This window comes from Amphiura filiformis, chromosome 10, assembly GCF_039555335.1.
Source record: "Amphiura filiformis chromosome 10, Afil_fr2py, whole genome shotgun sequence".
Lineage (NCBI taxonomy): Eukaryota > Metazoa > Echinodermata > Ophiuroidea > Amphilepidida > Amphiuridae > Amphiura > Amphiura filiformis.
The window spans coordinates 36747026-36774816 of record NC_092637.1 but is presented as its reverse complement, the minus strand read 5'-3'; the positions used below and the strand labels follow the sequence as shown (position 1 = coordinate 36774816).

General features: G+C 38.3%; 1 protein-coding gene across 1 annotated transcript in view; it reads right to left on the bottom strand.

Moving 5' to 3' along the window:
* Positions 1-714: 714 nt before the first annotated feature.
* Positions 715-27791, bottom strand: part of LOC140162804 (carnosine synthase 1-like) — a 28324-nt gene continuing 1247 nt past the window's right edge. Inside the window, exons 3-14 of the mRNA XM_072186108.1 lie at positions 24902-25076; positions 23491-23729; positions 20483-20623; positions 19634-19831; positions 18766-19047; positions 18288-18519; positions 16174-16577; positions 12615-12786; positions 11981-12143; positions 7048-7322; positions 4312-4398; positions 715-2249 (exon numbers count right to left, since the gene is read on the bottom strand). Coding sequence (XP_072042209.1) covers positions 1771-2249; positions 4312-4398; positions 7048-7322; positions 11981-12143; positions 12615-12786; positions 16174-16577; positions 18288-18519; positions 18766-19047; positions 19634-19831; positions 20483-20623; positions 23491-23729; positions 24902-25076 — 2847 coding nt within the window. The 3' untranslated portion in view covers positions 715-1770. The remainder of the gene's footprint in view (positions 2250-4311; positions 4399-7047; positions 7323-11980; positions 12144-12614; positions 12787-16173; positions 16578-18287; positions 18520-18765; positions 19048-19633; positions 19832-20482; positions 20624-23490; positions 23730-24901; positions 25077-27791) is intronic.

Genomic DNA, 27791 nt, shown 5'->3' with positions numbered 1-27791 from the left:
GAATATATCATTAGATTGATAAAATTTACTGTTATATATCAAAAATGTGAAAAATATCAAATGTTAATAATTTGTCATGAAATTTGAATTATATCGTGAATTTCAAAAATGAAAATTATTTGATATCAGAAAGACATTCTTCGTATTCAGAATGCAATTCGATATGTCTCATGTCCCACAAAAAATACTGTCGAAACGCTCAAAACGCTCATTCCAGACTATGTGATGCGATCAAGCAAAATCAGTCGGAAATCGGAAATATTGATTTTGAGATATAGTCAAACAAAGGAAAAATTTCTTTTTGTTTCCTATTGTTTTAGAAACTCTTTAATTGCTCATATATTTGGAACTGGTTGTTCAATTTCAATGGGGTTTCTGCAAAATGCAGCTTTGTAAATGCTTTTTACTATCCTGTAAGAAACTGAAAATTTAATATTTCAGAGTTCTGACTATTTTTGCTTGATCGCATTGGGGCTGATTAAGGTAAGACGTAACAAAACAAAATTTCAGAATTACGACAGTTCCAGGTTTCTGACGCAGCCTGTCAAAAACTTGGAACTGTCAAAATTCCGGCAATGCGATAGTGGACACTGTCGTAATTCTTGAATTCCAAGACAATTTCAATGACAGGCTGCGTCAGAAACATGAACTGTCGAATTCCAGAATTTTGACAAATTCCTAGTTTTTGACAGGCTGCGTCAGAAACCTGGAATTATCAAAATTCCAGAATTTCGACAATTCCAAGATTCTGATGCAGCAAGCTACTACGCGGCAGAAAAGAGAAAAGTTCATAACGCAATTCAACAAATTCATTCCAAGTTCAAGACTTTATTACCTGATTATAATGCAATGGGAGAAAAATTGACGGACAATACAGATTTTTCGGGTGCTCATAATCATATTAAACACAAACGAATGATTAAACCAGTCCATGAATAAGTACGTCTGAAGGAGAGTTTTGAATTGTTGAATGTAAGCAGAGTTTCTGATGGCGAGAAAATTCCACATTCATGGAGCAACAACAGAGCTCTCTGTCCGTATGTATACAGTCACGGTCCGAGAAGGCAGAGAAACTTGAAAAAAAGGTTGCAAGTTAAGGATCGAATGCGACGCGGCATACTGCAGTTACTGTCCGTTTTCTTATACACAATACACAGTGCTCTCACCATTGAAGCGTGACCTCTACAAATAGTGTATGTTAGAAGTATAGGATATTGCCTAGTTAACGTCACTGTGTGAAAAATAACCGGCCAATATTTAAAACAGAAACATGTGTAGTGTGGATTTAACCAGAGAAGATCTGATTTAATCAGTTGAGCTGTTTTCAATGAATGTTAAGTCCTGCAAAGGTCGTGGTGAATTCTACTGTAGACATGACTGCATCATGGAGGCTCATATGGCTTGATAAGACCTTTTAAAGAGTTTTGAATCTGATTCGGTGAATACCGGGCCGATATGTGGCATATGCAGTCACTGGAGTTTATGAAGATCATGGAGTTCGACGAGCAGATTGTTGCAGCTGTCGATGCGTGAGGTCAAAAAAGCGAGGATTAGTCTCTCCGTGGCACTCTCAATCCAGATATTTTGTAATCTTCCCGATTTTGTGAGGGGCCAAACCGGCACGGCAAATTTTGCTGACATGAAATGAGCGATTTAGGTGGAAGTTAATGAATTATTTCTCCGAGAAAGTTTAATCTGTGAAGACATGTGCGCCACGCGCTTTACGTCACGACGACAGAGAGTCAAAACTCTCAAAATTGGACAACATCGTTACAAATATTTCGTAAACTCCGAGACACGATAGTTTTTCGTTTCAATATTCAGCTTGCCACAAACTTCGCCCAGCTTCTGTCGACAGTCGTCGACATTACGGCCCTTGACAGTGATCTTTGCGAACGGCTGTTCATATTGCGTGCTCTCCGCATCTTCATCCCCCACCATCATGAGAATCACGTCACCGCTAGCTTGAAGATCGTTAAGAACCATACGCAGGTTGTTGTTGGTCATTATACGTCCGTGTTCTGACGGAATCAGATTCACACCCAAAAGAAATTCAACCGGGGGCAGTTTTGGGACGTAGGGCTTGATGCCGCATGAGATGAGCATAGCGCACTTCATGAGATCTACGCCATACAGACGTTTGATCCAGTTGCGTGTGAAGCCACAGCCCATCCGGGCGTTAATTTCAAGCAGTTTGGGTCCAGTGGAAGTCATCTTCATCTCAACATTGAACACACCGTTGGAGAGACCTAGTATATAATACAATTGATTGTAAATAAATATAATGTTAACAAGAAGTTTAGTCGAATATAAGTGCTGATAATAATTAATTTACTAACATTCAGCACAACAAATTTCAACTAACCTTGAAATTTCTATGTGCGGGTGATGTCCACGCCTAAGTAGGCATGAGAAGCAGTCGCTTGTAGAATAGACTACCCCGTAGTCCACTTGCCCATTGTGCATATGGATATTGTATTTAAGCTTAAAACTCTGATTTAATTAATGTGTGCACAATTGATACATTTTCACATCTGATCTTCTCAGTCACCCTACTCCCTCTGTTTGTTAACTTCCCAAGTGGACTACTGACTTTGTATTGCGGTTTACATGCTTAACACGGCTGTCTATGATCTTCTATGGATGAGATTGTCGGAAATCTGGCCTACTAAAATTGGCCATGATGTAATGCATCTTTAAATGGATCTGGCTTGTGATTGGTCGCTCCGATCTCGTTATGGTTTAAATCCTCCGGGTACCTGTCATTACCATTAATAACTTCATGGTACACAAGTATGCGGCCTTTGTGTTGTGTAATTGCATGAACGCGTCAGTAAGTGCATGAGCGCGTCTTGTATTTGCTTGCGGTTAAATTTGATTGATAACCAAGTATGATTGACAGTGTGAGTGTTAGGGACTTTGCCCGTTCAAAATCGCGTTTAAAATTGAAAGTCCATAGTCGATTTTAACCTGGAATTTCGCAATTAATAAACTGGCAGATTCTAAAATCAGAATTGTTCAGCATTGAAGTGCCAATACAATTATGACATTATGACATATTGCATTCAATAATATAAGCCTACGTACACTTTACTTTTACTGTCACTAATATAATTATATAAACTTTTTCATAACAATTTTATACTAGTATTTTGATGTAATAAATATCAGTATAATTTCGAGTTCAACTGAATGCTTTCATCATGATTAACATTAATAACATGCTAAATCGACTACGGCATAGTCTACTTGTAGAACTGAGCAGTACCGCCGAGAGTCATTACGGGCCCGGGGTAATTTTTTTATATTTTTCACGGGCCCCCTAGGACCTCTAGCCAAGAGAGTACTGAATATATACTATGCTTGACTTTGAAGCCGGTATGCGAAGGTTGCAAATGGTCAACAAAAGGGCAATGCTGGTTAACATGATAACATCCGATGAAGAAATGTATTGCACATCAAAAATTCAAGGTTACTTTTAAGGGTGACCAGACTCAGTCTAATCTGAGTCCACTTTGCTGACATGATTTTCTATCAGAATAGCGAACAGTGTAGGATAGGATCAGAATGTGCACGACGTGCAAGCTTATTTGAAATGTATTGCAAATAATTATTAATGGCACACTTTCTGAATGTATGCAGGCGCGGTCTAATAATAGACAGGGCACATGTTTAATCGTCGGATTCATTGATTTTTGGTCATTAGTTTTTAAATTCATATTAAGTTTTATATTAAGTTACGATGTTCTCTTTGATTTTGTCTCAGCTTATTCGTCTCAGGTCTCAGCAGCCAAATTTGTCTAATTAACTAATTTTTAATTATTTAAATTTGACATATGTTTAAAAAGTGAATCTGGCAGAAGATTAGGATTTTTGCGTGTTTTCCAATATGCCATTAGGGACCGTTCACAAACACTTGTGGGGGGGGCTGATGCAAAAGGGGGCCCTGAAAGTTTTTGACCCTCCTAAGGGGGGGGCTGAAAAAAATGACCTCAAATTTTCCTGGAAAAATTGAGTTTATATGATTTTCTATGGGGTTGACCCATAATTTTCATGTCAAAAAAGGGGGGGGGCTGAAATGTTCGCGATGATTTTTTTTTTTTTTCAGTTCCCCTTACAAGTGTTTGTGAACGGTCCCTTAATAATATAAGTTTATTTTTAATGGCATAAGGATAAAGTCTATTTAATTTACTACAGAAATTACACAACAAGTATAAAACATAATGAGTATCTGATTTACACAACTCGATTTTATATCGACATTTCAAATAATTAGTTCCAACGGAAGTATGGTGAATAGTGAACTCATACCTATCTCGTTACAGCACTGGTAAGCAGCTGTCACCAGCTGGGCTTGTTTGTCCGAGGGCAGGTTTGAAGGCATCAGGGTTACCGTCCCTATAATAATACATTGACATTTTGATAATATTGATTATAATTATTATAAAAATAAATATTTTTATAGTAGAATGCGTTTTCATCACTTCTTTCTAATTTCTTCATAATCTACAGACATAATATGCTAACCCTCAACTATTTAATAACATCTTGGACAACACAATGCTTCATTTGATATTATTAAGTTTGCTTTTAGTTTTTCCCCGGGTACTCAACTCAAGTTAGGTATGGATGCCGGTTGTGCCACTTAAAATTTGAATTTGGACCTACAACTGTACCAGAAGTCACATTTTCCCCAAAATATTTGGCAAATTTCAATAAATTTGGCTACAATTAGGAAATATTAGGCTAGCTTTCAGAAATATTGGGACAATTGTGATAAAATGACCCCCATACCAATATTTGCCCCACTAAGAAGTCATTCATTCATTCAATCTATCTTTATTCTGGTAAGCTCTTTCAATACATAAGTACTGATCTCACAAGAGGTCCAGATCAGAAAATATCAATATATAATTAGACACTAATTAAGCAATCAAAATGCAAAGAATACTATAATACAAATGAGGATATGAAAATAATACAGTAATGTATAATATACACAGGCATGAAAATAAGATGGAAATAATAGGAACTACATCATTACCATTATTACTAATTCTATTACCCCAACGACCCATTATGCAAAATCGCGCACTTTGCGTTGTTGGAACGCGTCACGTGACAGACCATTAATTAGCGATAAAGTGTCAAGGGCAACGAACTTTATGTTCTTCTATCATCACAGCGCACAGCAGAGCGCACAGCAGTAACACCTGCTTATGTAGGGGAGAATGGAATGTCAGGGGTGTGTTATTGTATGTACATACCTGCTTATGGGGGAGAATGGAATGTTAGGTTGTGTTATCATGATAGGCTACATACGCTTTGGCTACGCTTATGCGCTCCACCTTGAGGTAAACAACTTGAAATATTTGGGCAAACATTTTTATATTTTCTCTTTAAATCACACTATTTTGTGGTAATAGAATAGAAATAAAGGGTGTAGCATTATCTTTACACGCAAATAATGTGTCCTCGGCAGTAAAACGTTTAAATAATGGGTTCGGCTGCGCCTCACCCATTATTTACGTTTTACTGCCTCGGACACATTATTTTCGTGTAAAGGATTATGCTGCACCCTTTATTTCTTAAATATATACACACTCATGGACATAAAGTTTGAACGAATTTTCAGTGGAAGATTATTCCAGAGTACCGCAGCTCTGTAATTGAAAGTTCTTTTACCATCAAAAATATTCCACGTAGGAACAATCAGAGCATTATGAGTTTGACTTCGAGTACATTTATCATGAGTTGAGTGTGTAAAAGTGAATATAGATGAAAGGTAAGATGGCACTATTTGTTTCAGACACTTGAAAGTAACAATCAGAGATTGATTATCCCATCTAAAATTTAATCCAATTCAGGGTTCAGTCAATTGCCTGGCAGGCCCATCTCATAAAAACAAAACAAAACAAAACAAAACAAAACACCCCCCTCAAATCTGGGCTAGAAGCTAACGGATATGAGACTTGGATGCTCAAAACGCCTAAGCCCAAGAAGAAGAAAGGTCGCAAAGACACTACAGGCCAATTTAGAAAGATCAATGCCCCCTTCCATATGACAATGGTCTGTCGGAAAAGCTAAACATCTTCCGCGACCACGGGGTCAACGCATACCACAAACCGGTTAATAAAATAAGGTCTTTCCTAGTCCATCCCAAGAATAGAACCACGGACTCAAGCAAATGTAGTGTTATAATATAAAATCAGTTGCCCGGAGTGCACTGACACTGTTGGTGAGACGGCAGGAGCACTCGCCACTAAGTTCAAGGAACATACTAGAGCCACAGCCCCGCTGTCAGCAGTCGGAGAACATACTTTTAATCACGAATATGACATCAGTTAATGTAGAAGTGCATGACAGGGAGGATAACTTTTTTTGAACCGAAAGATCAGAGAAGCCTTAGCTGTCACCTGACCACCCACCGGGTGGTCAGGTGACCAGTGGAGAGTAATCACAACGCTGAATGAAGACGCCGGGATGGCAACCCAGTAGCTGCTCAATTCAGACTCTGAAAAGGTATCTTTTTCAGCTTATCTCTTGGATGCCAGGTGAGGGCATAAGAAAAAAAGTCAAATTCCTTTTTTTTGTGACCTTGAGCATGCTAAGCTAAATGTGGTCACAAGGCCACTTGACCAAGAATCCGTTTCAAAGGAAAATATCTCAGCAGCGACTAAGATCTTCTCATTACATAGGGCTAATAACCAGTTGGTCATAAATGACATTTTGTAGACTGTAAAATATGAGTTTGTAGGGATTTTAGTGGAATTTTGTGGTCGCCATCTTGAATTCAAGGAAAAATATTGAGGTGGCCCCTGGGCTTATTCACTTCATTCATCCAAGTAGGGAAGCGGTATCTTTTTTCCTGGGAAGAATATACAATATGGCCGAAAATGCGACACATGCTTGCGATACATCTCCGTATGGTCATGTGTGTTAAGTTTTTAAAATTCATACTCGTTTTTATTATTAATTACATTTTCCATCTGATTCGAACCTAGATATTAATGTTTAAGTAAATTATCGCTAACTTATGGCACATACCAGTATAAGATGGATAGTTAGTCGGACCAATGTCACTGAGAAAGGCTGCGACCAGTTTCCGTTCGAAGATGACGACGTCAATAGCATGCTCTGAGCCGTCGAGGTACTCCATTAATAGCATGGTGTTCCCAAAACTTTCATACTCGGATTCCATGGTGCGGAGACTATTGGTGAGAGCGGTGTACGCGTTACGTACGTCGTCCTCGTTCTTGCACATGTTCACACCAACGGCGGAGGAAGCGTAATCGAGTTTGAGGATCGCAGGGAAGTTGACACTGTGGATAAAGAACAAACAGTTTATATGACAATGTCTTCATTTGCTAACTAAATTATGTTAAATACAAATACTTTTATATATAGTCAATCGTGAATATAACCGTCGTGGTGTATATTGTATCGAAAAAACTTTAAAAAAGCTCTCACGACTTGCATTGCCACTTGATAGTCTGCGACCAGCATCGACAGGTCTTCAATGCCAACTGATAGGTGGGTGGAAGTTGGGACGAGGTAAAAATCCGGGGTGAAAATCTTGGGAGATGGAGGACATGTTGTTCCGTAGAGGTGTCAAAGGACCCATCCACATTAAAAGACAAGGGGTGGCACCAGATCTTGCTAAGCCATTCATGTGACCGAATGTCAACTTCCGGTTAGATGACCCTGTTTCCGGCTATTACCATCCAAGCACGCTGAAAACCATCAAACATGATTAATAAAGTACACGAAAGGACGTCAAAGAATGCAGAATGACGTCCATCACGCTAAAAACCGCCAAAGAATGCAGAATGACGTTCAAGCACATTGAAAGCCGTCAAAACACGCATAATGACGTGATAGAACGCTGAATGACATCCAATCACGCTGAAAGCAGTAAAAGCATGCATAATTACGCCGATACACGCTTGAAACAGTGAAAGACGCAGAATAGATAAATTTCGAGTGAGCGTTAACTCTCTTGATCTCAAACAATAAATGGCGATAGCATTTCTTCGACCATTCACTACACGAGCACATACTCTCACGGCTATCTAGGTATGACTCGAGTCATCCCCAGAGTTAAAACTCTATTCCGTACAGCCAACTCCTTCGCGCCAAAAGGGTTTGCAGTTACAACGAAGATCTTACCAACGTCCAGACTGAAATGAGAGGTTTCTTTCATCAACGAGGATATCCATTACACGTTAGTGAATCTGCTATGGACCGTGTCCAAGAAGTGAACAGGGAATCTGCTCTGACAGACTATAAGCATAGTTCTTTTTATGCAAATCCAAAAATAGTGGAGATCGTTTTTAGTGACGTTTCGCCACTACTCTAGTGGTTTCATCAGACTGGCAACTCATCACAGATGTTGAAAGAGCCTCTGACAGTGTCTATCAAATCCAAGTCCAACCGTGTATCCTTTGTTTTAACCTGCCAACCTCACAATGTTCCCATTCGCAACACCATAAGAAGACAATTCAAGATCCTTCAGGAACATGAGGACGCATGATATCTTCGATGAGTCATCATTCAAGAAGGACCATAATGTATCCGACTTTGTAAAATCTGTATAGCGTGTCACACATGTAGATGGAAACATTCAAAATTGTATCACCCTGTGGAGGCAACAGTGCCACATGCATGAATATTATGAACTCAATCTGACGGTGCAGACGGCAACTTCATGACTTCTGACCTCTTTGTGCGACGGAAAGTTATTACGGGTTGTGATACGTTTGAGCAAATCAGCTCCAACACGGGTCGTTTCCTGTTTCATTTACGTACTGTGACCAGGGCCGAATTGACCTTTTTTTGGAGCCCGGGGCCAGGCCAAAATTTGGAGGCCTACAAAATTAAACTCACCTGTATTAAAATTTAGAAGGGACAAGCATATTTTGTTTCGATGTCACTTGGACATTTGCGCGTAAAGCGCGCGAAAAAAAATAATTTCAGACTAATTGTGACCCGGCAGCACAAACGAGCCGTAAATTCCCTAAATTGTATTCTGAGTTATGGTGTAAAATGTGTACGAAGGTCGTATTCATCGGTCACTTAAGCTGGAGCGACATCTGTCTTATTTTGATAGTCACAACACCAATCAATAATCCTATTATTGAAGTGGATAATAAGCTTCTACCTTAGATGGCTATAGAACTTTTAATAGCTCTGGTCTTTGTTTGCTTTTGCTAAATCCTTTTCAAGTGGTGGGTTATTTGTATAGGTATGCATAACCAACAATTAACAATGAGAGAACCTTCTTAAACCTCGTTGACTTGGGGATGATTTGAAATGACCGCCAATTATGACTGTTTGATATTTATTGCCAGCAATGTGGAAAAAAAGACACACATAGAAACGAAAAAAGCTATAATTTTGTTGAAGGAGCAAAGTTTAACTAACCATAACTCCGCTTCTGGATATCGTTTGAAGTCAAATGATATACCATTTTTAAGTTTATGATGTTTATTTTTAAACACGAAATAAAACAAAATTGACCGGGGAGGAATTTACGGCTCATTCGCCGTGGACGGTCATAATTTAGGCCAAAATGGAGGGTACCAACATGAAGGACCAACTGGTTCGGGTTTTGTAACACGGATTAATTTCAATTATAAATGTCATGACAATAATAATAATAATAATAATATACACTTATAGAGCGCGTTGCAAACAAAACAGTTTCTCAATGCGCTTTACAGAAAAAATCTTAACTACAAGATATACTACAAATTTAAAAAGCCCAATAGAGCAAAACAAGATAAAATCAAGCAAGATTATTACAACACAGCATAAATGCTAATTCAGAGAACAACGAAATCACAACCACCACCAGACGTGCTTTCGCAGTGTTGAACGGGGGAAAGGCAAAAACAACGCAAACAAAACACGCCAAGTGGTTGAAGGAAAAATTAAACAATTAATGATGCAATCAATAAAATAAAGCAAAACAGAAATGCATTAAAAAAACAACACTATTTGCCGTGGGAAGAGAAAACCGATGTTGCACCCGTCCTAGGCAGGACGAAGTAACACAAAAGACGGAACAACACCAATATAGCTCAACCCACTACAAAAAGCTAATACACAGGCATATTGATAAGTAATACAAAGCATAACAATATAACATAATATAATATAAGACAGTCTGAACAGACCAAAAAGATTAAACAATATTGCACAAGGATGAAAGATGCGGAAAACGAGGCGTCAAGCAAAGAAAATACCCTCGTGAAATACAGAACGATCATATCGTTATGAACTCGGCAGAGTGCCGAATACGCAAAATTGCTGTTCTGAGTAAACGGCATTTGAAAATCCTGATACCATTCCATTGGTCCTTCTAAAAATTTAGAACATTCGTGAGCACTCATTTGAAATGTATATTATAGAAGTGAGTGTACACGAATTATTGGCAATGCTTGCATGTCCTGAAATAATCGATATATCCCTCAAAACGCGTTTGAACAGCTATTCGGCTTTATGCTGTATCCATAATGTCTCTACCACTGCGCAGAGAGAGGTCGAATACGCATTCAACTACGTGTAAACCATAGCACGCATTCTTGATTTGGAGCTTTTGTGTAGAAATGACTGGTTGTCCTTAGGCTATGTAGACTTAACTTGCTATATAAGTTATAAATAGTCATCCCTGTAATATTTAGCAAAAACTCGAGGATTTTAAAGCAAAAATAACAATATTGGCCTATATTTTGCGTATGATTTTCCGGGATTTTCCAATTCCACGGGCGCGCACTCACATTATTAAACCACAGCAATGTCACGTGTAGGAATGTTTGTACTTAATTTGGTATCACTAGATAGAAGCTATACGTTGGTATCAAATATATTAGTGTAGGACATGTTATATAGAAAATTCGGGGTTTCCCGCTATACAATACTATAGATCAACATGATTTGTACAGCTAAGTATACGATTCGTCTCTCTGCCGAATTCATTTATTGCACTTTGGCGCGATTCGTCCAAATCAAAATTGCAATAACTACGTCGGTGAGTAAGATTTACCATTAATTTTTGGTGGAAATAAAAGATAACCTGAAACATAATCATAAGCATACAATAACTCAATTTGCTCAACATTCTCGATTCGTCACTCTGCCGAATTCATAACGATATCATTATAAATATGTATACAATTATAGCACCAGAAACAACATGAACAACAACAACAATATGCAAGCAATAAAAATATGAAACGCATATATAAGAACGAATTATATATCCAAATTAAACAGGTATGTTTTTAACAACGACTTGAACTGCTCGACAGATTTTGCTTTGCGTATGTCCATTGGCAGACTGTTCCACAGGTTGGGGCCCCCGATGGAAAAAGCCCTGTCGCCGAATGATTTAGTCCTGCTTTTTGGGACGACGAGAAGCTCGCGAGAAGCGGAACGAAGGCTAGCAATAGGATTAGCGTTGTTGAGAGCCTTGTATATGATCAGAATACAATGCCGTTATATTTGGTACCAATGTATAGCTATGGGTCTCATCTATCCAACGATATCAAAATAAGTACAAACGTTCCCCAAATAGTGTCGCTATAACGTGATCATGTGAGGGCGCCCATGCAAATTTCGGAAATTCTGGCTATGTCCGAAAATATAGGGGCAAAATTGATTGTCGGCTGAAAATTCTACAAAAATGCGATTTCACCACATTTTCTCCTAAATATAAAAGGAAATGACTATGTCAAGTTTAGCTAACAAGTGAAAAGTCAGTAGCTCTTGGAACACAAGAACTAAATGAAAATAATTGATTTTACTGTAGAAAACAATGGTGGGCCTCACCCCCCACCCTATGGTCATTTTTGATGGCCGGTCCTACCCCCGGGAAAGATGCTGGGGTAAATTTTTTTGAGATGCATCTGCGACTACATTAGGTCGTTTGGGCATAAACGGGTAAACGAAAGGGTAAACGAATACTAGGCATACTCACGTCTTGCAAGCGTCGTCAATATCGGCTTCCGAAGCGATGTGACAGGACGCAGCGATGTACAGGCTGGCAATGGGCCAGTGCGGGATGGCCGCGTTACGTGTCCGTATGGTGGCCTGCGTGTAGCTCTTATTCTTTGCGATAGAGGCTGCCGCATAGCTTGAACCTGGAATCAGACAGATAAACATTGTATGACGTAACATAGCCCTAATAATGTGGCCCGGCAACGCCGCAGCGCTTACATAGCGAAATTCCAAGAAATAATGGTTATTGCGCTTACAAAAGCAACAAGGAATATACAGCAGCAACAATAATAATTGCCCATCAAGGTTTCAGGCACTGTATTTGTGACCAAATTTGAAAATTCAGATCAAATGAATGAACAAACTGAATTTGTAATTTGCTTGCATTTATATTTATGTGCAAGATCATTGTTTAATCATACTTTACTTTTCATTAAAGATTCTAATATTGTTAACTAAAACCAACGGTGTGTTTTGTTGTGTATTTTGAAGTGAATTCAGCTAGAAGATAATTTTGTACTTGAGTCTTTCTGACTCGTAACAGAAGGAACACCTTTAAAAGTTTTTAATTTCTTCATGCTTTGTTAGTCTACCGGTACCCTAGACTAGTATACCTGTCGTCTTCAAGAGCTCAGCACACAGTGCGGCCAGCGGTCCACAGTTTTCCCAGAATGTGAGACAACCATCGGCTGTGATCCCGTCGTTCTGCAAAATCTTCACGATTTCCAGGGCGTTGGCGTGTTCTTGTGTGTGATCCTCGATGTTCAGGTTGATAAACCTGTAAACCTGTAGTGTTTTTAGTTAGTGAACCAGTACTCGATAAATAATTTACCAATGTTACTCTTTCTGGTCAATATGTTTTCTTTTACTTAATTTATCAATTATCTAACATTTTTAAACACTTGAAATAGTTCATGCAATCTTATTGATTCTTAGCCGTGCGGTATGTCACGATATAACAGGTTTATGCGTTGACTCCTAGACTATGCCATAGTCGATTTTTGATAAATGAAACATGTTATTAATCATGATGAAAGCATTCAGTTGAACTCGAAATTATATTTATTACATCAAAATACTAGTATAAAATTGTTATGAAAAAGTTTATATAATTATATTTGTGACAGTAAAAGTAAAGTATACGTAGGCTTATATTATTGAATGCAACATCATAATGTCATTATATACGCACTTCAATACTGAACAATTCTGATTTTAGAATCTACCAGTTTATTAATCGCATAAGTCCCAGTTAAAAATCGACTGTGGACTTTCAATTTTAAACGGGACTTTGATCCCTAACACAAACACTGTCAATCATACTTGTTTATCATCCAATTTAACCGCACGCACAAAGCCTTGAAATACAAGCATGGTACAAGACGCGCTCATGTTCCCGCCGACACAAAGGCCGCATAGATGTGTACCATGTAGCAGTGATGTATCGTTCGAGTCCACTTTTTGTTGGACTCGGACTTGGCTCGGACTCGGACACTAAAAGACTCGGCTCGGCTCGGACTCGGACACAAAAGGACTCGGACTTGAAGCCGAGTCCGGTCCGAGTCCAGTCCAATTAAATCCATGTAAAATGTGAAATGATTATCTAAAAATGTCAAAGTAGATCTCAAATTTGTTGACTACTACTACATACTATTGTTATCATTAATGAAATAATTGATAATTAAATAAATGCAAACTTTACTAAATATTTAGACTACATAAAAATATCTAAGAGTTCTTTCATGGAACTTTCCAATTCAATCTTGAAAGAGAGAAATATGCACACTGGATCATGTTCTCAGCTCAGTAAATTTTAATATGGCTGTAGGGTGCACATTTGTGTGGGACAATTTTGAAAAGATATTTAGAATGAATTTCTGTTATTATTATGACGATGATGATAATGATGATGATAAAGAGAATGATAACGATGATGATGATGATGATGATGATGTTATTTTTCTATAATATATTTGAATACATTGCAATTCATTTACATGTATGCTGCATGCAACATAGTGACACTTCTCTAGTCCCTGGGTGCAAGTTCACGTTTACATGTAGTGTGCCACACACACACAGATAGCCCCACGTGACTGCTGTTTAGTACAGGTGGTCTGATACATGTAGTAGTTTTTACCATCAGGAGTTACCTGTTCATGGGTATGGGACTTTGAAGGGGTGTGTGTACAGTTGGTTGGTTGAGTTGGGTTGAGTCTTTTAAATGTTAACTGTGTAGGGTGGGGTGGGTGGGGTTTGGTAGGGTGGGTGTGTATAGGGAGAGCGGTGTGTGATGTAGTGTAGTGAGTGACTTATGGCCAATGACCTTCTTTTTCTACAATTTTAGCATCAAAAACTTTGCAATTTTCTTTTTTTCCGCAAATTTGTATTGTAAATTTTCAAATTAGAAACAAAATAAAAAATGTTGCTCCATTTTTGGGAAATAATGACCCATTTGTTATGGGTTATACCAAATGACCCCCTTCTTTCAAAATTTTATACCCAATTATCCCTTTTTCATTTTGTTATACCCAAATGACCCATTTTTATACAAATAGGCTCCTACTAAGCAATGCCAGTAGGCAGACACCTGTCACATCATAAGTTGAATGACCCCACCCCATACACACACACACACACACCCACACACGGGCATGGACTTTGACCGAGTCCGGACTCGAGCCGGACTCGAGTCCGGACTCGAATCTTATTTTTGTTGGACTCGGACTTGGCTCGGACTCGGCACCCCTGGACTTGGACTCGAGTCCGGACTCGGACACAAAAGGACTCGGACTTGGATACAAATGGACTCGGCTCGGCTCGGACTCGGACAAGCTGGACTCGGGTACAAGTCTGCCATGTAGTTATTAATGGTAATGGCAGGTGCCCGGAGTATTTAAACCATAACGAGATCTGTGCGACCAATCACAAGCCAGATCCATTTAAAGATGCATTACATCATGGCCAATTTTAGTAGGCCAGGAATCCGACAATCTCATCCATAGAAGCTCATAGACAGCCGTGTTAAGCATGTAAACCGCAATCCAAAGTCAGTAGTCCACTTGGGAAGCTAACAAATAGAGGGAGTACGGTGACTGAAAAGATGATCAGTTGTGAAAATCTATCAATTGTGCACAAATTAATTAAATCGGAGTTTTAAGCTTAAACATGTTAAATTCAATATCCAGAGGATGCACAATGGGCAAGTGGACTACGGGGTAGTCTAGTTGACTCCAGGATATGTGATTTATTTGAAGAAGGCTCAGCATTGCTTTCGTTGCCGAAAGGAGGTTTGTTTTAACCAACGTTGGTTAAAATACTGCCTATTTTAGACAACGCTGTGTAAAATAGAATATTAATGTATTTTCAACCACCGCTTAATATAAACTATTTTTGGAATACGCAGTTTTTTAATACATGTTTTAACAGTGTCTTCCAACCTCCCCGAACGTAACACGTTATCTACAACTTGCTATGAATTATGGGATTCATTATCTAATGGTCAAAGGAAACTTGGGGGCACTGGTGTGACTTTCCAATAATAGGATTGGGACGCTGTCAGCGCAAAACTGTGATATAGTAGGCCTAGGCATAATATAGCCGTTATTTTGATATTTGCACTGTCAGGGGCGCGAATTAAACATACATCCAGTTGCAATTATGTATATACTTTGCTTTGTTTGGAACTTATGGCCCAGGATAAGACACGAAAGCTATATGAAGCTTTTTTTTTTTTTCCATTGAGGGACCTTTCTGTATAAACAGCCAGGTGTTACCGTAATCGGAATTGACCGCGAGATCTTTGTTATACACTGCATCCGCCCCACAATACTATTTTTGATATCTTTGGTACCACCGGGATTTGAACAGGGATCACAAGCGTCAAAGACCTTAACCGCAGTTCCACGCTACTCTGATATTCAAGGACGTAGCCAGCTTTCTTGTTCGAGGTCATTAAAATTTTGGGGGAAATTGGGGTTTGTTTAGAGAAACTGTTACATGTAAAGTATTCTAAAAAGGGCTTTATTGGGCCAACCAAATTTTGAATTTTACATGATGATCGGGGTGAAATTTGCCCTTTTTCTTTTTCATTTTTTTGTCCTCTATCCCCACCTACGCCCCCATATTAGCAGAGAGAAACACGCCATCAATAAGAAGAAACACAACACTGACCTGGTCCTTTGCGCAGTGATCTGGGTCCGAGTCGACCAGAATTACCTTTACACCCATAGCGGCAGCATCGGTCCAGATGGGCTCCTTGCTGCATCCACCAGCACCAATAATCAGGATATGTTTTCCATCAAGAACGTGGTCCTGGGATCTCTGGATCATGGATCGGACCCATGGTCGGACACTGCGGCCGAGGATCGAGTCTTGTTTTAGCGGTGTTTCGCTGTTATACTCGTTATCGGATCGACGCACTTGGTAGTTAAGTTGTGTATCGATTGCTGTGCATTCTTGGGTCAGGTGATACATGAAATCGACCACCTGGCAGTTGACCTTGCAGTCGTGACTGTTCATTTTAATGGCCACGGGAACAATTTTACCATCCTCGTTGGTAAGAATGAAATCAACGCCTGAAACAATGAATGTAAATTAACAGCTTTAACTAATTGTTTTTTAATGTAATTTATTTTCTTTATTTGTAAAAATAATAATCAAATTATTTCTCTCCGAAGCTGCAAACACACCTACGCAAAATTATAATAAAATCGGTCCACATAAACTGCATGGAATTCTTTCTAAAAAGAGGAGCGTGAACCTAAATGTAACATAATACAAGCCCATGATAAGAATGTAATGAGCTTACAAATGAGATCAGGCTATACTATTAATCTGTACCCTTCTCCTATTCGCAATTTTATACCTGCTAGCCAAAACCACATAGTCAATATGGAAGACCCCTCACATTTATGGCCGAATCTTTGCAAAATTACCACATCCCTATTAATGAGCGTTCTAAAGACTCGGGTACGCACATATTTGGACAATTAATAACATCTGAAAAATGGAGTCAATTGAGTATACGGTATTCAGCTCAAACACCAGATGAGAAAGTAGCAATGTTTGAGCAACTGCTGCTATTAAGGAGTAGTCTCCTCACAGTCTTTTCATGACCACTGGCACGTGCAAAGAATAAGAAAGGGGAATCATAGTTGTGGATACTTTAGCCGAATTAGCAGTCTCCTTTTCGGCATTAATCATTGGAATACAAAAACAAATGATAGATAGAAAAAAATGATGTGCAAGGGGGGGAGTTTTTTAGTGGGCCGGGGGAGATTATTGGCGGACCTAGGGGGCAAGCGATTTTTTGGCGAGCCGTTTGGAAATTTTACCACTCGGGGGGGCTCATAATTATTGAACAGCCCCTGAAACACTAAGATACTTGATACTGTCCTGATGTTTGATAACATGGTCATCATCCGGGGGTGGGGGGGCACTCACTAAAATTGGTGACGGCGATGTGCGGCCACATTGACCCCCATATTTCAACTCCCTCTCGCGAAATGATCCCCTTTTGTGGACAAAATAATATCTGACTGAATGCCCCGTTTTTCCATTATTTTTCTTAAAATTTTTCAAAATGTTTAAATTTTTTCAAACTTTTTTCAAATTTTGATGAATGTTTGAACATTTTGACCCAAAATGTTTCCAATCTTACTTAAACACCCCCCTTTTTGGGTCTCTAGGCTCTCACCGAAAGACCCCTAGTTTCGAACTGCTGTCCGCATAGCCCCGTCATTTCCAAAGTCGCGTGCCCCCCCGCCCCCCGGGTCATTATAGGCAACACAGAAGTCAAGAACTTAGCTTTGGTGTCAAAGAGTATACACTCTATCTTGCCAATATGAAGAGACAGTTTATTGTCGACCAACCACTGATTACCGGATTTAATGCTCTGCGTGCTAGCCATGCGCTTCAACGGAAAAAGTTCAAGTTTTGAAATATTTTCTCAAAATATCAAGAGCTATCTTAAGAACTACTGAACCAATACTAGGCTTGTTTGTACTCATTTTAATGCATTTTTCATGCTGATTCCAAATATGGTCATACAAATTTACATATCTGAAATTTTTTTAATTTAAAAAAAAATTGAAACTTGTCGTCTGCAGTCGACACCCGCGTGAAGAGAGTTAAGATCAGAGCCAAGCATTATTAGTAACTCCATGGTGGTAACATACCTGTGCTTAGTCATTAGAATAATAATGGCATGTGGATTAATTTTGACACTTGACTGCCAATATAGCAAAAATTAATCCACCGCCAACATTTGTATTCGATATTCATACCAAAAACATCTGTGTATCCACCAAGACCACCTCTCTGTTCTTCGTCCAGTATATGTTCCTCTTCGATGAGAATTCTCATCACGTCCTCACCATTCTTGCGGATATCACGGTCTACAGCACACCTGACGGCAGGTTCGATCAAGCCATAGGCCAGTAGGGTAGAGTCAAGGCCCTGTTGGACAGTGTTGTTGCTGCTGATTGAAGAGTTCTTGGACGACAGCCCACAGATAATCTTTGAATGACATGAATATTTAAGCATGTTTGGAGAAATGGTTATTCCTAATTATAATTAGAGTGTATGATGTTTTTAGAATTTGACACAACATTTTGAAATATGAAGTTCTTTAAGTTCTTCAAGTAAGAAATCTCAAATATACTATAATTTATCAATATCTTCAATTAATTAATAATTAATTAATTGACTTATGTTAACAATTCATACTGACATTTTTTTTAAATTTTGTGTGCCATTAATTACCGAAGTTGTGACAGGCTTGCCGTCAAAATCTCTGCAGACGGTTGAGCGGGCATGGAAACCGAGTCCCTCATTGGCCTTCCACAGCTCCACCGACTGGCTCCCACTGACGATGGGCCGTGGAGAAATGTTTTCCACGAACGTTTCGACGAGGACGGTATCCCCACTGTCGATTTTCTTGAGTAGATCTTCGACAGCGTTGGTGATGGATTCGAGGTCACCGCCCTGGTGAATGGTCACACCGACACTGTCGTGGAACTCTAAGCCCGAGGGCTTCACAACAATCTGAAAACAAAATAGTAAGCCAGAAATAAAGAAACCTGACGACCTTGTAAACTCCCCACATGCCATGATTTGTAGTATAGCGCATCTAGGAAAGGCACCACCCTATTACGCGATGCTAACCAATACCGGGATGTGCCGGGATACCGGGAAGTTTGATTGACATAATTCGTCCGACACGAACTATTTTATTTTTCTTTCCGACTTTTATTATTACTTCGGCCCTCAATAATAGATGATGCTGGATTTTGTATTTTGGGGCGGTATCTGAGTGTCTGTTTGTTATTAATCTATGGAAACAAAATAAATATTATTCCGTGCTGTTCATAATAGAGGTTATCCACTTATACTCATGTGTGACTTTTAACAAAAGGCGTTGGTTGCCGTAATATTCTTCATTCAAACCAATTCAATGCACGACCTCGGACCTCTGCATGACTTTGGCGTGCTATTTTGAAACAGTCATGGTTGCACATGCAGGTACTTCTTTTGAAAGTCCTAAACAAGGTTTAGCAGTCTTTCATCATTAGGACATTTATTTTAAGAATGAGACATGTTTTTGGCCCTGAAAACCCCCTATCACACCTACCCTCTTGCTATTGCCGCTAGATTTGTCCAGAAACCTAGCGATTTCCTGCTCCACGGAGATGGCATGTTCACACACACCGCCATATTTGATATTTTCCCCGATATACACGCACGTGTTATCCACGTTCACCCGAGCGGTGTTCTCGGCTTTTACACACTTGCCCAGCACACACACTCGGATGGCGTCAGAGTTGGGGACCTGAGAAAGGTACATGTATAGAAAACAATAGTGAATTCTTTGATCAGCGTGACTGCTACCCAAATAATATGTCTTTTAAGAATTGTAATGTCCCATCAGACTCTTATCAGGTTCCAACACTCATTGCTATTTCGTCAAAATGACTTGTGGCATTCTTTAGCAAACAGTATGAGCCCTGGTTTTGACTTTCTTTACTTTTGAAAACTATACAGATTCTGATAATTATTATTAATGGCTGAATTTAATGTTTAAACTCAGCAGAATGTTAATTAAACACACACAAAATTACGTAATGCCAGTTTTAATGCTATTAGTCTGGTACTGAAACTAATATATGGTCTTTTATCCAAAAGTATCGTCCGCAAAATGTTTTTTTTTTCTATATCGTGAAAACGACGGGTGCCACCTCAGCAGCCTTGGGTATTTTGAGATACATCTTTTAATGGGTTTTAGGGTCAAATAATTCATTTTTGTTGGCATCTAAACACACTGAAATCCTATATGGCCGCCAAAATGTCCAGCGTCAGGCATGGTACTATTTTAGCGTCTTCTCGCACAATTTAATCATTGTGATAAGTTTGGCAAATTGCGATATAGAAACAAAACCTTAAAAAAAACCATTGTGCGGCGCTATTTTGGGTTCTAGTGTACCATGCGCTTGCTTTCGATCTTAAAAGCCAGTGTCTCTGGGACAGCAACTCCAACTTTGGACATGAGATAGCGAGTCCAGAGTTTATTATGTATCATATCACACAGTGGTATCGAGCTGCTCATCTGACAGTCCAAGTTCCTCTGCAAGAAACAATGATGTACATTTCAAATTCAAGTCCTTTTAAATATATCCTTGAAGTCAAATAGTCCATCAATTTGGTAAATTTCTATACATAACATAGATGACTTATATATAGCGTCATTACGTCATGTAACATTATCGCTTTACAAAATGAAAATAAATAAAGAGCAGACATGGTTTAAGCAACTGGATAAAAATACTAACATGACTAACAGAGCAGCACAAGATAATAAACTGCCTTTGAATATATACAAATGGAAGGTCCTTAACTTGTTTTGGGCAACTGAGGCTACATGACTAATCTAGAGGGTAAGACCCTGAAGTGTGTCACACATGTGACCGTCCACCACAAACCGCACGTAAAATCGGCAAATTGTATTCTGAGTTACAGTGCAAAATGTGCATAAAGGTTTTATTCATATGTACCTCAAGTTTGTGCTGCATGTTTCCCATTTTGCTAGTGCCAGACAAATACCTTTTAAACCAACCATTAATCCTATTGTTGAGGAGAATAATAAGCTTCTACTTATGTATATAATTCATATATAACTCTAGTCTTTGTTTGCTTTGGTTAAATCCTGTTCAAGTGGTGGTTTGACCAACAATTAACAATGAGAGGATGATTTGAAGTGACCGCCAATTATGACCATTTGAGATTTAATACCAGCAATGTGGAAAAAGAGAAATAAAGCAACACCGAAATAATGTACCCTTTTGCTGAAGGAGCAAAGTTTAACAAACCATAACTCCGCTTCTGGATATATACGACGTATATCTAAATTATTGTAAAGCTTATGATATATATTTTCTAAACACGGAAGAAAACAAAATTGACCAGGGGCCGAATTTACGAGCGTTTCGTGGTGTACGGTCACATATGGGTCCATTTGTAATTGAATACATGAATACAAAAGCCACCTAAGTCCATAGGAAGTGATTTTGAGAGAAAAACCTGTGTATCATTTTAATTCCTTCAGTTAGATTTACCTGGTCAATATGGTAAGTTTTACGTGCAAATGAGTGGATTAACCTGTATTAGGTATGACGATTAGCATTTCAGGGACTTCGTGGGGTTCATTTTAAATTTTGGACTTAGGTGGTTTTTTGAATCATATACAAAGACAACAATGTTAGAATGAGATTACCACTAGTAAGATAATACAAAATAAAGCACACAGGTATGTATAATGTTGATAAGCATTCTGCCATGTAATATAAACCACACACTTTCCTTTATTAAACCCATTTTTTGTTCAAAAGTCACTCTCTAGCAATGAATGTGTTACAAGTGGACTTTTATACATAATGGATTTCAATCAATGTGTTACAAGACTCAAATCATGGAATTGGGTGATTCTTTCATACATGCTATTTTTCACATGCTTAATAGACACAGAGAATGAATTTGAGTTGTTCTTTCATACATATGACAGGCCTATGTATAGCAACAATTTCCCATGCTTAACTCAATTTGGCCAAAGTATGGACTTAGGTGGCTTTTGTATTCATATATTCAATTATCAACAGTCAATGTAATGACCTTGTTTTAATATTTGAGGTTCGCTGGGCCTAATGTTCGCTAGTCCTACGGTCAGCTAGGTTCGCTAGTCCAAAGGTTTTTAGTCTTAAGGTCGGGTTTAAGGTTTAAATCCCGGGGGTGCCAAGTGATTTCTTTTTTCATCTTCTCTCCTATTTCATTCCTTCTTTCCTTTCTGATAGCCAAAAGCCAGTTTCAGCGTTAGTGTAAGCCAATAATTGCATTCACAATTAGTCAGACATGATTCAAAATTTTAGTTATTTGTTGATCATGTATTTGTTTTTTAAATTTGAGTTATTAATCATTATTTTGCTTCAAGAGTCATTATTTTGCTGTTCCGATAATTATTATTAGTTATTCATCTGTATAAAGCATGCAGGGTAAAATGTTCTTCCAATAGTATCTTCGGGGACTTCTCTCTAGTCCTAAGCTTAGCTACTTTGGTAGCCGAAAGTTATGGTTTAGATAAGGCCATAGGGTTAGTGTTGTTGTGGCGATATATTTTATATCCCACGTCCTTCTATTCTCATTTATTGTTTAATAAAAATTATAGTGTCATTCACCCGGAGTTAGAAATCACTCTTCCGTATTATTTTGGTTAGACCAACGGAAGCGTGAATGATCTTTTGTTAACAGAGGTCTTGTGAAGCACGAGAGCTATTGAGGCGTAGCTTGTAGCATTCACTCAGAGAGTTAACATCTCTCTCTAATTTCTCCGCGTACATCCTTTTGAAGATTTGGAAACAATCCGAAAGACTAGAGCAAGTATCATTCTCGCTAATTTTTATTAACTTTAATAATGGAGTTTGTTATACTCCTAGTTCACCTTTTAGATTAGTTCCATTATAAAGTTACGGACGGAATGAAGAAAATGTGGCAAGAAATAAATTACTTAAATAACAATAAATTGTAGTTTGGATTGTCTTGTTGTTTGTGTGATAATTGACCAGTGTTTGGCTGAGTCTGAAAGCCTAAATAAGACCCCAGTCGAACCTCTGGTTCTCTGGAGAGCATTTTATTAGCGCCCATACCAATGCCAAGTATACGATGTAAGAGCAGGTGAACAGAACTACCAATCTGAGGGACTCGCCGAGACGACCCGCCAAGACGCTTCTAGTAAGCCGTGTTATCTATCCTTGTACCAACCTCGCCGTCTAAAATATTTAGCGAGTCCCTTTCCCCAAAACTTTTTTTTTATTATAGTGTGCAGATTCAGGTGATTTCGAATTACCGACCCTTAGGACTAGCGCCATTTCGCTGCATCAAGCTGAGTAATTTTGAATCCACTCATGTCGACCCCCTCCACTATTTACAAACACCCATTCTTACCTCCATGTCTGAGCCCCAGTCCACGAGGCCATGGGTGATGGCATTGGTGAAAAGGTTCACCAGGTAGGTCACACGTCTAGGTGGCGAGAACTCGTCAATGTATGTATACCCGCCCCTGTGGAACGTGATGGCCTTGTGCACGTACATGCTATAATTACCCGGGTTGTCCTTGGAGGGTTCCTTGGACACCCAGGATTGGGAGAATATTAGGTGCATACTGTCAGACACTTGATGTCCACCTGCAAGAGACAATATATGTGACCGTGCACAACTAATGAGCCGTAAATTCGGCAAATTGTATTCTGAGTTACAGTGCAAAATATGCATAAAAAGGTTCTATTCAAAGCACCTCATTGCTGCTACATGTTTCTCATTTTTGGTAGTGCCAGTCAAACACCTTTTCAACCAATCATTAATCCTATTGTTGAAGAGGATAATAAACTTCTTTTTCCAATCAACTCCCATTTAGGAAACCCTAACAAATTACACTGAACATACTGAAAAAGTAGTCTATTTTGCTCTCTCGCATGTCTACTAACTCTTACTACAGGAAAATCGATATAGGGATTTTCCTGCAATTTTAAGCCTTGTGGAGGTCAAATTGTGACCTGTGACCTTTTAGCTTATAACACCAGAAGGTTATGACAGTATAGAGGTAAAGCATACTTTTTTGTGCCGTTATGAGAAGAATAATAATTTGGTGAACTTTTCAACAATATTCGAAAAGTCTTTAATTTTGACCCACTGTATATGAACTGACACTCCAAATCTCAAAATGCTCAATGCTAACAGAGGTTCAGTATTAAAAAAAACTATAATGGCTACTAAATACAAGTTTCTGTGAATAACCCAGCAAACACAAAAACGTTTTAAAAACGTTTTAAATAAGGTATATTTTGGGTTTTGGTTTAGGTAAAAACGTTTTAATAACATTTAAATGTCGGTTAAAAGTTATATAAAAGTTATATAACATTTTTTTAAACGGTTTGGTAAATATTTTGTCAACCCAAAAATAACATTCTGCTTAGAATGTTTTGTATCAAGTTTTCAAAAATGTTTTTGGCATTTTTTATACGCTTTATATAACCAGACATTTAAACGTTTTCTGTAAACAATTTTTATGTTTGCTGGTCAGTAGGTTATCAAACAATGTTTTTTAATGTTATGAAAACGATTTATACCCATTATACCGTATACCCTTTATATAACCAGACATTTAAACGTTTTTAAAAACGTTTCAAAAAACGTTATCAAACATGTTTTTTAATGTTATGAAAACGATTTATACCCATTATATACCCTTTATATAACCAGACATTTAAACGTTTTCTGACAACCTTTTATAACCTTTAGAGAATGATGTCGAAAACGTTTTGTGTTTGCTGGGAAATTACGTTTGGCAACAACTTACATTCCAGTAACATTCCAATGCTATTATACGGCGTTGAGAGCACTGCTACGACGACTTGCTCTTTGTTAATGTCCAGTCTTGGCGTAGACGTCCGATCTACTGTCTCTGGAAATCCTGTCTCGTAGAGGGTGTGTTGAAGAGAGTTGTAAAACATCTTAACCTCTTGGTCCGGTTTCTGTACCAATGTATTGTAAGACAAGACACAATGTATATCTATCTAAGATTTGTAAGAAATCTTTTCTGTTAAACAAGAAGAAACTGAATGGCCCAATCTGAGAGACAGAAATTTAAAAAGATGGTGCGCTTTTACATGAATTGGATTGCCTCATCGTTTGCGATCTACCCCAATTTTGTCCCCTTTCCGGAAAAAAACACAGAAAACCAGTTACATGTATGAACGAATTAAGTTTAAACACATCACCATGTAAAGCCCTTTGCTGGTCCTTGGGAGGGTCACACAATGAAGTAATTGAAGTTATTATTTGCCATTGAGGCTTGGGTTCAATTTACAGAAATCTGGTCCTTTAAAGCATTGCTAAACGATATACACAAACCATCAAACTTTCCAACATTCAAAGAAAATTCATCAAAAGTAGTTTTTAAAACTGGTCAACAACGCTGGTTAAATGAATTGTCTCGAGACAGCAGGAAAGCACAACAACGCAAAGAAATAGACTCCGCATTGCCCCCACGATCATGAGGACCATTTAATACACATAAGCTTATTTATAATAATTTCACAATCTCATAGAAGTTAAGACTATATTGAGATAATAACAGATTTCATATCAATTAAACAAATTATATACATTGAGATGATTAATTGCAGCAAGCATTTGGAATTATTTATCATCTTCATATAAATCAATAAATACACGAATTATTGGAAAAATGTGTACAAGCCAACCATACAGGCTGGACAAACAAAAGTTGACTTCTGAATCACATTTAACCAAATTCCATCTTAAGCAAATCTTAAACAGATACATCTTTGGATCAAACAGAGGATTGGATTGGAAAACAGCATTTTTAACCGCAATTAAATAATTAGAAATCTCCAAAAGAATAAACAATGCCAACACAGCAAACGAACATTTTGTATTCAGCAAGATACGGCATCAATGCTTAAACCATTTACTGATATATAATCCACTGGTATTTACAACCAAGTAAATAAAGATACTCCAAATAAGCAACAAAGCATTTATAACCCTGGTATAAAAACGCAGTAGAAAGGGAGAAAAGCATGAAGGCAACCAATAGCCCACTATAAAACGCAGTAGAAAGTGGAGACAATCTACTGACGAGATTCTTCAGGTTTTGAAGAAACTCCATACAAAGGAACCAATAGCCCAATAAAACCAACCAATACGATAAAACGCAGTAGAAAGTGGAGACAATCTACTGACGAGATTCTTCAGGTTTTGAAGAAACTCCATACAAAGCAATCAATAGCCCAATAAAACCAACCAATACCATAAAACGAACGCAGTAGAAAGTGGAGACAATCTACTGACGAGATTCTTCAGGTTTTGAAGAAACTCCATACAAAGCTTTTAATAGCCCAATAAAACCATTCAATACCGTAAAACGCAGTAGAAAGTGGAGACAATCTACTGACGAGGTTCTTCAGGTTTTGAAGAAACTCCATTCAAAGCAATCAATAACCCAATAAAACCAACCAATACCATAAAACGCAGTAGAAAGTGGAGACAATCTACTGACGAGATTCTTTAAGGTTTTGAAGAAACTCCACCACCCTCTATAAAAACGCAGTAGAAAGTGGAGACAATCTACTGACGAGATTCTTCAGGTTTTGAAGAAACTCCACCACCCTCTATAAAAACGCAGTAGAAAGTGGAGACAATCTACTGACGAGATTCTTCAGGTTTTGAAGAAACTCCACCACCCTCCATAAAAACGCAGTAGAAAGTGGAGACAATCTACTGACGAGATTCTTCAGGTTTTGAAGAAACTCCATACAAAGCATTCAATAGCCCCAAAAAAACCAATCAATACCATAAAACGCAGTAGAAAGTGGAGACAATCTACTGACGAGATTCTTCAGGTTTCGAAGAAACTCCACCACCCTCTATAAAATGCAGTAGAAAGTGGAGACAATCTACTGACGAGATTCTTCAGGTTTTGAAGAAACTCCACCACCCTCTAAAAAAACGCAGTAGAAAGTGGAGACATTCTACTGACGAGATTCTTCAGGTTTTGAAGAAACTCCATACAAAGCATTCATTCCCCTTCTATAAAACGCAGTAGAAAGTGGAGACAATCTACTAATGATATTCTTCAAGATTTCAAGAAATTCCATACAAAGCCTCTATTTTTAAGCATAAAGCAGCATAATTGGACATACCATTTTATTGGAGTATCTTTAACCATATTTAGTTACTGAATCACCCTTCCAGCTTTTGGGAGGGTGGGTGGGATTTTTGGTCCATCAAGATCGAAGGAACAATTGCAAGTGCATCACTAGGAGAACTATGGACATAACAAAGGAATTAAAAAAATAAGACAGGAGACCTGAATGGCTGCACACCACTAAAGTGACAGCTGACTGGACAGAAAAACTGAGATTGTTGCTATAACAACATAACAACAACCCCTAAATTAAAACTGACTTGACCAGGAGACCAAAACACTTTAAGTGTACTTGAGAATGCTCAAGTGGGAATAAGAGGATAAGCCTCTACACCTAGATGCACATGACAGCCTAATGTCCCCTGCTGCTGAGACAATCTAGTTTTTAAAAGATTTGCAACTTTAAAAAACGGAATTACTTGATAAAGAAAAGAGCTGTACAAAAAGAACATATCAATGAAAATTAAATTACCAAGAAATGGAATACACCACGTCTTATCCGCCCCTAGACGCTGCG